The sequence below is a fragment of the Poecilia formosa genome, unplaced genomic scaffold, assembly GCF_000485575.1.
Source record: "Poecilia formosa unplaced genomic scaffold, Poecilia_formosa-5.1.2 Scaffold138, whole genome shotgun sequence".
Classification (NCBI taxonomy): domain Eukaryota; kingdom Metazoa; phylum Chordata; class Actinopteri; order Cyprinodontiformes; family Poeciliidae; genus Poecilia; species Poecilia formosa.
This window is the reverse complement of record NW_006800077.1, coordinates 1,161,417-1,173,279: the sequence shown is the minus strand read 5'-3', so window position 1 is coordinate 1,173,279 and position 11,863 is coordinate 1,161,417. Positions and strand designations below refer to the sequence as shown.

Below are 11,863 nucleotides of genomic sequence, written 5' to 3'. Positions count from 1 at the left end.
TAGAATAGAATAGAATAGAATATAAACAGCAGCAACAGATGTAAAGGTTCATACAAGAAGCTGCCAGTTTAAAAGGATTCACTAGTTTCAATAAGAAACCAATAAATAAAACTGATTTTTTTTTTTCTCTTAAGGCATAAACATCAGACTCTTAAAGAGTTGGTACAAACATTACAGTTGTTAAACATTTCAATAAGTGAAGGGCCGGTGCCCCCATTCAGCTGTCACTGGGTGAGAGGAGGGTTACACCCTGGTCATCCTTCACTTTCTGATGTTTCAGTTAAGATTTCAGTTGAAACAACCTGATTTAACGTCAACATCCTCACAGTGTCAATTATTTTTTTTCGTCTTTATCTCTGAATGACGAGTTTCGACAAGAGAGAGACCAGCACAAACATGTGATGATGTAACCTACCAGCTGATTTTCCTGCTCCTCACGATGAACTAAGTCAATTTCTCTGAAGTCCTCCAGATAATGATGGGTGAATTTCAGCTACAACAACCTCTGCTGGACTTATTTTATTGCATTATGCTGCAATTCTTCTGAATTTCTGCTGTTAGTTTTTTTTTTTTTTTTTCCAGCTCTGACCGTTTTTGGCCAAAGCTTGAATTCCTGACTAATTTCCATCTCGTTCTTCCATCTACCAGTGAAAGAGAGCATTAGACGCCACGGGGTTTTGTCATGAAATGTGAGAAGGAAACTCATCCTTATCTATCTTCATCCAGCGAGGGGCAAAAATTCTACATTTCTAAAAGTAATTATTTCCCCATTCCTAAACTGATTATCACTTATTGTGCAGCCCTCTTTTTTGTTCTACTCCTATGACAATCTTTCTACAAAATTACAAAAATGACAAAAAAAGACTTTTGACCAGTTACAGAAAATACAAGTTAGAAACACTCAAGATTTTGACTGGTACATTTGTATGTGAGGAGTTTGGAGAACAGATGTTGAGATTTTCTACTGATGCATGAAATGAAATCAGACAATAATATGGATACCAGTACTCAGCTTCTGCTCAAGCATCTCTGTCTCTGCCTGATCCCGTCTCCTCCTCCTCCTCCTGCCCTCTCCTCTGACAATCTGTTTTTCTGTCTGGAGGTCCAGAGGTTAAGTTGTCCCCAGCATGTGTTAGTGCTCAGGTCAACAGCAGCCGGGACCTGCGATGACTGAGTGTGTGAATGCAGGGGGGCTGTCAGGGGTTAAGTGTGTGTACAGGGGTAAAGCTGGAGGACGTGTCCCTGTACTTCCTTCCACCTGGTGCAGAAGCAGAGCAGGAATGAGGATTCAACGGGGCTGAGGAGAACAATTAAATGAAGACGGGAAGAGGTGCAGCTAATGTTCTTTTGAAGATAAGTTAATTCTGTATGTTTTAAATTAAATTTAATCTTGATGCCACTTTAAGAGGAGGGTGCATGATGATGGTTTTCCCATCTACATGTGAGAGTTGCTATCAGATGCTCACTGTGCCCAGGAAAGGAGACCAGAACATCTGGGCTAAATCCACACAAGCAGAGAGAGAAACCGTCCAAGTGGCAGCTGGTCAGAAGCGTATGGAGAAACCTGGGCCATCAGAACCGGTCCTCACACAAGTCCAACAGCGGTGGGAATGACAGAGGCAGCTGCTAGCCTCATTCTGGAGGTCACGTCGGATCACAACACTGAGAGAAAAACAAATTCTTTAACCCGGGGGCCTGTCTGCTGCGATGTGAAATGCTGGATCACTCGGTGCGACGCGGCCGTGAGAGCTTCCCTCACTAGAGCAAAAGCAAGAGTGTGTTGGGCTTTTACATTTCAAATATTTTGTTTCTCTGATTTCTGCAGAGGGTTTCTACAGATTCAAATCTGTCTTCAAGAGCTCAACGACAAAGTTGTCAAAAAAAAACGATCTAAATATTTTGAATACCGGTGGAACGCGATTAAAATTTTTAATCAAGTGGATTGCATCTCCAGTAATTAATCGATGGCAACTTAAAACCATACATTGACAAAGTAAGCAACGCTTTGAATTCAAAAATCCCTTACACAGCTAAATTATTAGACATACAGGCACAAGAACATGAGAACAAAGATGCTAATTGTTGAGATGGTATTTTAGGCTTCAAGGGCTTTACTAATAGGCTAACTCCTTTTAGCAAACAACCGTTTTTCCAGCGTCTCATCAGTTTTTTAAAGTAAAAATTAACCCCAGGAAGGCCCAGAGAAGTTTGTCACTTTTCTGTTACAGAAATGTAAACATGTGGAGTTTGCTAAACTGCTGGGTTCTTAACTTGGAACTGTCTTCTTCGGTCAGATAAAAAAAAAAAAATAATAAAAAAAAAAACATAAAAATAAGATTAAGCTTTAAGCAACAAATGCTCCAAATGAGTTTGGTTTGAACCAAAGGACTTTTGGAAAATCGCTGCTGAGCGTGGTGGAGGAGCCACGGATAGACAGAGAGAGTGTGTGAGTTTTTTTTTTTTTTTTTCAAATTCCTGGTGATTTCAAATATTCCAGGAAAATGAAAAAGTATTTTCCTCTGGGTCTTTCAACAGGATAATGACCCAAAACACCTTGCCAAGACTCCTCACAGGGCCATAGAAAAAAGCTGCTGGGTGAGCTGAAGAGAGGAGAGAAAAAACGTAGGACTCAGGATCTGCAGAGATTGTCTGCAGATCCCTCTGTGTGTGCCTTAATACCAAAACAGAAGTGCAGAAGGGGTACCAACAAGTGTGCCTGCAGCAAAAACAAGGATTATTTTCTCAGCCTGGGATTGTTTCCTAACTGAATGAAATGAACTCGAACAAAAAGATTTATTTTTCAACATTTTTTCAGTGTGAGATTATGGCACTGGAATACCATGTACTGAGATGACATTTACACATCGTTAGAAGGGGTGCCAACACATCTGTCTGTTTGTTTATGTCTCAGACATACACACTCAGACTGTGATGATAAATCAGTCAAGCAAACAGAAAACAGCTCATAGAGTTTGCCAACTACAATTTTTTTTTTTTTTTGCTTTTCGGAATTTCCTAAAAAAAAATTACACACAAATGTATGAAACAGCCGTTGGGATAGAGCGTGTGTTGTTTCACAATATTGATATTAACATTTAATGAGAGGGGAAATTTAGTTTGTTTGATTTGGATTTCTGTCTAAAATATTTATCATTATGTGGCCGTTTGAGACGTCATTAAAATAGTTGCTTACAACTACACCCCGGGGTGCATTAATGAAATAATGGGCTTCTCAGTGCAGGGAAGTGTTCATTAATTAAAATAATGTCTCAATTTAGGAACCCAACAGGTGTGATTTGTCTTCATCTTTAATGGTATGGACTGATTAAGAAAGCAAACAGTGTGTGTGTGTGTGTATGTGTATGTGTGCCAACTGGGAGATCTGAGCATTGCTGCTTGTGCTTTTCCAGTGTGTGNTGTGTGTGTGTGCCAACTGGGAGATCTGAGCATTGCTGCTTGTGCTTTTCCAGTGTGTGAGTGTGTGTGCATGCATGTGTGTGTGTGTGTCTCAAGTGTTCTCACATTAGCTGAATTACTCAGGCTCAGCAAACAGAGCTGACAAGACTATGAGTGATCCTCGGCGTTGTTATTGACTCAGACTTTATTTATAGAGTGTGTGGTCCTGCTGCACAAGCTGCGCACGGCGGCGCCGCCCCTCCGAGGCCGGCCGGCCGGCGAGCAGACACGATTAATCAGAAGAATGTTATAATTAGGCTCAACACCCTCGGGCTGCATGAACACATGCGCTCACAGAAACAACACTATATAAGTGAATAGAAAGTATGAATGCATGTGGAGCACAAACACACACAGAGGGGGCCTTGTGGATGTGAGCACGGTGCATGGGTTTTTTGGGGGGGTTTCGGAGGGTGCCGGCTGTTTGTACAATATGCTTTAAGGCTCGCTCTCTGCGTCGAGAGGCTGCAAAACAAAAGTTAGTTTGTTACAGTAAGTATGGGGAGAGGGGTATTAATAAACACCAATGCAGATGTCTGCATCCGTGAGAAAGCCTGCTGTGTTCAGCGTCAACTCTGATGTGTCTGCTGATCGCAGGCCTATTTTGGTTTGAAAGCTTCACATGAGCCGCCTTCACATGAGCCGCACTTTCATTCGTCCTTACAGGGGAATCTCATTCGCTCGCCTTTCTTCTTCCTCTGCTGCAGCACGAAACGAAAATGGCACAAAGAGTCCATTTAGCAAAAAAAAAAAAAAAAAAAAAAAAAAGAGATCAAAACATCAGCTATTTTCAGGGGTTTTCTTTTATTATAAATAGAAATTATAATGCGCTTGTACACGTGACGTGACGTCACATCGCTTTGTCAAGTAATACAAAAAAAATATTTATATATCATGGGAATGAAAGGGCTGCGTCAGTCTGTGCAGACTGAAGGACAAAAACAAAAGCGCTTCTGGAAGTTTTATGGGTGAAGTACTTTTGAAGCCGCCACTCTGTTGGACCGCGTTGAATAGTTTTCCATAACACTGCTGACACACCACGTAATAACAATAGACATGTACAGCTCTGCTCAAAAATGTGAACCGACTTATCAGGACATGAATGTCATTTTAGTTAGTTAGTTGTTTTGTTTTTTTTCCGTGATGCAGCTAAATCGTTCTTTTTCTTTTTCAATCGTGTCATTAAGCGAATATTTCTCTTAATGACGCCAAGGTACAGAGAAACCAAACACTTTTTATACCCACCAACAAACTCCTCGCATACATGAGGTTGAATATTTGGCCACTCTTCTAATCCTGATTCATTTTATAGCACAATCAAGTCACTATGCTGCCTTCAGTTGTTATGAAACCGGAGTATCAAAATTCGACTTTGCGTTATAACTGAATCTGACACCTTAAAATGGACCTCCGTCACTTTAAGAAGCTCCAACTCTTTCCGACGCTCTGCTTTCAGTACGTCATCACTGCAATGCTGTGATGACGTACATCAGGACTGGGCGCAGCAGACGTGCCGTTAAAACAGGTGTTTTCTAATTGCTGCTGCCGCTAGTTTGAAGGAGTGGGAGAGATTTTGTGTGAGAGGTGTTTAGACTCCCCCAAATGGCTGCCATGGGAGATTCAAGGATTTGTTAAAAATGCATAACAGAATCAAAGCAACATTTTGGGGGGGGGGGTGTATGTTGATTTTACATAAAAGACTCCCCTTTAAAAAAGGTTTTATGTGTCTGGTATCATTGTCCTGTTGGAACGCTCATTTGTGTCCAAGTTTCACTTGTTTGGTAGCTATCTAGTCACAAAGCATGGTGATGCCATCTTGATGAGGTACTGTTATTCTTCCACTGGTAGCAGTGGATAACACAAACTGATGCACGGCTACTCCTGGATTGTAAAAATATCCTTCAATTCAAACACTCAATGAAAGTTGGACAGAGCAGGGTGATGAACTTAAACAAACATCCCATTGGCTTCTGAATAAAGGCAGCAAATACCAGGCTTGTGTGACGGTGCCGCCCTAAGCCCAGAGAAAGTATGAACTACGCTGAAAAGCTGAGTCTGTGCCAACATAAATGACCATTACCATTAGAAGAGTGGTCAAGTTCCCAGTCAGTGTTGTAGCTGGAAGAAGAGGATATTTCTCTGGTTTCTCTGCAACCTGCTATGGGACTATGACCGAATATTAGGTTGGATGTACAACTGGGGCCTGCGTGTATATTTTTGACCCAGTTTGGACTGAAGAAAATTTGCAATAAATTCAAAGTAGTGCACCCAGTTCTTGTGAACAGTTCAGTTTCCCAAAATGAATCTGACATTTATATCCACAACAAGTACGTAAAGCTGCAGTAGGCAACTTTACTAAAAATATATTTATTTATACTTATTTTGCTAAAACAGTCACTATGTATTGACAGTAAAATATGAGTTAAGACAATCTGACAAAATTATTGATTTCCTCTGCATCCTTGCTGTGAAATACACCGCTTGGTCAGAAACAACCAATCAGAGCCAGGTGGAGGGTCTTGGCGCTGTCAATCATGCTCCTCTATGCACTGCTCACACCCCACACAAGCGGTGTATTTCTACAGATGGCAGCAGAACCACAGGGAGGAGGCAGAGCAGCTTCATCTTTTCCACAGATGATCTGTCTCAGAGTCATGACTCAATGACTGTTTTAACAACAAATATATTTTTTATAAAAGTTACATACTGCAGCTTTAAGACCAGGACTTTATGCATCAGAAATCGAATCAGCATTTATTTCCTTTGCAAACTGCAAGACAATAAATAGGTCAGAAGCAACACAAAGTAATAAACTGCAGAGTTTTGGCTTTGTGTTTCTTCCATTTTATCCCTTCGTCCTTTTTGAAACGTTGCCCCTCAGTGTTAGAAGTGTTGCCTATTTGTTTTGGACCCAAAAGCTTTTAAGGCACACATGTTCAAAATTTGATCCAAGGTATGAATCCAAAGTGTTTCTTAAGACTTCCAGACATGTATCTTATGCATGTATTTGTCTTCAAACAGCTTTTAATGGGAGGGTGGTCTCTAAGATATGTGATATTGCACTTTTGGTCACCTGGGCAAATGGCTGCCTTCAGTCTTTAACTCTTTCAGTTTCTCAAATGTCCCTCAGTCGTGACTTGTGACCCGTTGGCTTTCTCTGACCAAGATGGGACCTTTAAAGGTTTTCTTTTACGTTGCGATCGATCTTGCTTGTCCCCTCCGCCCCTCCCCACTCTTCTTTAAAGCTACTTCTTTCGCTTCCCTCCACTGCCAGCTCTCTCATCTGTCACTCTCGCCTAAGTCACCCTTTGACCTCCTCTGAGTTGCTCTGAAAAACTACAAAAGGCCGGGATTTTCGCCTTGGCGTCCGAAAACACCAGCAAGACAGAGCGGAGACAGGGAAATACAGGGTACTTGAGGGGAGGGGGGGGGGACGCTTGACCAAACTCTGCCTGTTGTACAGCTGGAGTGTACATTAGGGCGTCTGATACAGTAGAAACAAAAAAAGGAAAAAAAGCCCCAGATTCATTAGCTTGTGTTTGTTTTCGTTCTCTCTGGAATTTCTCTCCATGTGTGGGGTGTGGACATCTCAAATGAGTGAACGTAACAAAAATCAACTGAGCCCCTTCCTTTTCCTGCTACGACTGGGAGGGGTTGATATGAAGATGATATGTGGAATTTTACAAGTGATGATGCAACGCTCAGGTATGTAAACTGTTCCCATTAAGGTAGGCTGCCGTGCAGAGTCGGGTTCGGGGTCTTTCCAAAGACGCCACAAGCAGAGACACTTTGTGATCTTTGCTAATGTCAGTGGAAAGTGCCTCTCTGCGGCAGATGCAGGAATGTCTACTATCGGTGTGCAGCCTTTGCTCTAATATTCTATCTTATGATCCCTTCTTTTACGTTTTTGAAATAGTCTGTCGCTCCACAGAGAAGATCCTGCAGCAGGGAATGTGTCATAATAAATGAAAGCAGGTTTTGGTCCAAACGTTAAGGCTTTTCAGTCGCGGACGTGTCCCTCTGTGACGCGGCTGATCAGGTGATCTCAGGCCTCAAATAAGGAAGGGCACCTGTGAAAGAGAACGGAGAAAGCAAGTGTTAAAGTATTCCCAGTGCGAAGGGAATATTAGGTGGAAAGATGATAAAAGAGATATATGGCTGCCATAAATTCTGGGCATGTGTTTTAGTTCCGCTGACATATGGCTGTTGTTAGCATAGCATCTGACAAATGTGATTTGGACGGGAAGGTCAGGGCAGGGTGATGGAAAGGTGTGAGGAAGAGGGAAAAAGAGGCAGGACAGCACCTTACATAAAGTATTCACACCCACGTTTTGCTAAGTTACAACCAGAAGCTTCAATGTATTTTATTTGAGTTTTATGTGACACACCAACACAAAGCAGTTCAAAAGATGGAGCTAAAACAACACAAATGACAACTATACTTTATTTGTACAAAGTTTTGGAAACCATGTAACCTTTTACTTCCACTTCATAACTTTGAGCTGTCTTTGCCTATTATAAAACTTGTGTTTATAATTAAAGTTTGTGGTTATAATTAAAGCATCAACTATGAGGAACTTTGAGCAGTGTGAATACTTTTTTGGAGCACTGTGGAAATGATGAAAGTTGAGTTCATTTTATGTGGAATAAATGAATTAAATGTTAAATTTAATGCATCATCATTGATTAATCCTGGCGCATGTAAGACAAACTTACATTTGTTACAGAATACAGTAATTAGGTTATTCAGTAACGTTTGGTGGACATGTTGAACTGTACATACAAAATATTTGGGTAACACTTTATTGAAGGGGGGTGAATAAGACTGTCATGACACTGTCATAAACATGATATAACACCTGTCATGAACATGAATAAGCCTTCATGAATATTTATGACTGTTGTCATAAAGCGTCATTCGGTAAATTATGACACTTTTAATACAAAGTTGACATTATTCAAAATGTCTTTGTTATGACAACTTGACATTAACCAAGAAATCATTACTGATATAAATTTGTTATAAAAGTATTACTGATTGCACTTTAAAAATTAGGTAACTTTATGTTATTAAAGGTAAAGTTTAAACAGTAATGATTTCTTGGTTAATGTCAAGTTGTCATAACAAAGACATTTTGAATAATGCCAACTTTGTATTAAAAGTGTCATAATTTACCGAATGACACTTTATGACAACAGTCATAAATATTCATGAAGGCTTATTCATGTTCATGACATGTTATGTCATGTTTATGACAGTGTCATGACAGTCTTATTCAACCCCCTTCAAATAAAGTGTTACCAATATTTGATACTATGTTCAATTCTACAGTTTGCATGAATGCATAGAAAACCGTCTGCTAATTTGTTCAGGTTCAGGTCAAAAAGTTGACCAATTTTCTAAAAAGTAATAAAATACATAAACTACATGAGTTGTAGAAGAGATGTCTCAAATGATTGGTTCGAAAATCTTGTTTTATAATTTGGATCACTGTTTTATGAAAATTGCACAACTTCACAAATTACCGTAAGCAAAGACAAAATATCTAATGGCTGCCCTGACAGGAAGGTAACCTTTGCAGAGGAAAAAAAAAGAAGAAAGACATCTCCTTGGCAACAGTGACATTGCCCGACTAAAAACAAACAAGTGTTTCATGGATTGCCGCTGTGTTTTCCCTGAGGCAGTCCGGTGAGAGCTCAGTTATGGTCCAGTTTCTGACGGAGTATTGGAACCTGCAGCGGCGCTGCTTCCCCAGCTGACCTCAATCCGACCACCTGTTTCCAATAGTCGACCTGCCAGAGGCTGTTAGGATCTGTCCACCCCCAGAAAAGACCTTTTCCTACGCAGCTCCAAACCCAGCCGCACACCGGCTATCCAGTCGCACTGATTAATCACATCAAGATGGACCGTTCAGCCGTGCAACGCTGCGGAGAAGTGTGCAAGTGTGTGTGCTGTCCTTTATGCACACACTGCCACACTCTCATTCTCTTTCTTCTGTCCACATTAAGATATCTGACCGCGATATTTCATTAGACATTTGCTGCTCTCGGATATTAAGTTAGTTATTCATTTGATACCTGCAGCCACATGGAGGCAGGCAGAGGCGAGCTCTCCGCTCTCTTTGAAGGTTCCCGGTTCTGTTGAGGTTGCCATGGGGTCAGTGGATGAACCTGATTGGCCAACCCCCTGCGGACCACAATTGGAAACGCCGGCCGCTGTAATCATGCTGTGACGGAGAGTGACGTTGTCCTCCGAAGTTAGACGGAGGCTTGTTTGAAGTTGATTTGAGTCCTTTAGCATGTGGGTAATGTGATGTGAGGGAGCCTCTGGCTGCAGGGATCCTCTGGGGGGAAACGCTCTGAGGGGGGCCAGCAGACAGGGCTGCAGCCTCGCTTCACCCTGATGGGAGCTGACTCTGCCGTGTAACCGAGCGTGGAGCTCACTAACAGCGCCAGGACGTTTATGGCTTATACTTAATCAGCTCTGCACAATTAACCCCAACACTTGAGAGCACATGACAGGGCGGAGGAAGAGGGACAGGCAGCGTGGTGGATCCAGACGTTAGAACTGAGGCACATGATCACCCTCCCCTCTGGCTGGTTTGCTTCAAGTATTTTATTTTCCAAGATCTGCAGATTCCAGCAGAAAGCCTGAACGGAGCGTCATAAAAAACACAGAAAATTGGCTGAATGTTGATGTTGTTACATAATCTCTGAGGACTGAGAAAAGTATTTTGTCACAACTTTGTTGATTTATGTGGGTGGAAGCACAATTATTAATTAATCAGAACTACAATCTGACTTAAAGACATCAAAATCAATGCAGTAACTGGTAGATCTTAATATGGCACTGCATACATTTTGTCTTTGGCTCTGCTTTCTCCATGTAAATTTCAATAAATAAAAATAAAGAATCAACATGGATGGAAAGAACTAAACGTAGCAGTCGTTTCAACCTTATTTAATTTAGCTGTTAAATTAGCATTTTTACTTTAAATAAATGTACAAGTTTGACATACAATTTTACTCATCTTTGTTTCACTTTCATATTTCTAAAAGTTAAATTTTAGCTATATGTAGAGGGAAAAAAAAGAAGAAATAATCTAATCATCAAACAAAATCAAGAGTGACTGAAACGGTTTAGGTTGAAGCGGACGTGATTTTCTCCAATAAACTACAGGGGGGAAATGAAAAATCTGCTTTTGTCAGTTAACATCTGTCATCAAAGCTGATATCTTAACAATGTGTCCTGATATTTAGTTTTTATAAACTTCCTTTACGTTCATGCTTAGTCTGACTTGGAACAACTATGGGGATGATTCGGAAGAATATTGTTTTTAACGTTATTTGAGCAACATAAAATGTATTAATCCTGTCATTTTTAAAGCATTTGTTTTAAGGAAGAAGCAGTCCTGAAGCAGTCATTATACTGCATTATGAAAGCTGGATTTGTGATTGTTTTATGTATTTCCGCAAACATATAAGGAACAAGAACTGCATGACATCAGGGAATCTTATAATTGTGAATTTATTGCTGAATATTGCAATGGAGAAACTGATGATAATTAGCCCACATCTTCTTGAGACATATTGATATTGCAATAACAAATGCTAACTGTAAAATTGCATAACACTGTATGAAAATATAAGTTTTTAATTAAATCAAATTAGTCAATTAATATCCATTGCATACTAATGATTTACCTACATAGTAAATAAATAAGTAATAATAATAATAAATAATTTCTTGTTATTTTTAAACCCATGTTTCATTTTTTCTTCTGCTTCACAATAATCAATTACTTTGTGTTAGTTTATCCCATAAATTTCCAATAAAAAAGTATTGATTCTTACATCAATACTTCAACGAGAAATTTGCTTGCATCTTATTTCCTCTTTGATTATTTTTTTTTTTACACATCAATGAAGTATTAGAAAACCTCCTAATATGTTGATTATGTATTTGTTTAAATTTACCAGTGCAGATGTCAAGCAAGGTGTGTGGAGTTAAAAAAGGGGACGTTTATTGACCTTACTTTGCCCGTACTGGCTGTACTGGTAGGACGCGACGTGGTCCACTGTGTAGCCTGGTGAGCTGTAGGACGGGGTGCAGTAAGACTGGGAGCTGGGCAGGGAGGGCAGCGCTGACATGGAGGGAACGCTGGAGAGACCCTCCAGACCCTTGATGTGGTCCATGCGTTGGCTGCAGCTGGCGGCCATGCCACTGGGGGGCTCCAGGCCGCCTGTCAGGGGGGAGATGGCGTAGTCGCTTTGGGGCTGGTGTGGCACGCCGCCTGGGTTCAGCAGACCCATCACCTGATTTACAGAGAAAACAGTATTACAATGAGAAGTAAAAAAAAAAAAAACTTTTTTTTTATTTTTTGTTTGTTTGTTTTGAGCTGGTGTA

At 40.6% G+C, this 11,863-nt stretch overlaps 1 protein-coding gene across 10 annotated transcripts in view; it reads right to left on the bottom strand.

Annotated features, from left to right (window-relative positions):
• Positions 1-5,128: 5,128 nt before the first annotated feature.
• LOC103145236 (paired box protein Pax-3) overlaps positions 5,129-11,863 on the bottom strand; it is a 29,779-nt gene continuing 23,044 nt past the window's right edge. For 7 of the 10 annotated variants that reach the window (XM_016676662.1, XM_016676666.1, XM_016676664.1 and 4 more), the window contains exons 8-9: positions 11,493-11,772; positions 5,129-7,526 (exon numbers count right to left, since the gene is read on the bottom strand). In XM_016676662.1, coding sequence (XP_016532148.1) covers positions 7,492-7,526; positions 11,493-11,772 — 315 coding nt within the window. In that variant the 3' untranslated portion in view covers positions 5,129-7,491. Of the gene's footprint in view, positions 7,527-11,487; positions 11,773-11,863 lie in introns of all 10 variants that reach the window. The other 3 variants (XM_016676663.1, XM_016676668.1, XM_007562598.2) reach the window with 1 other exon arrangement.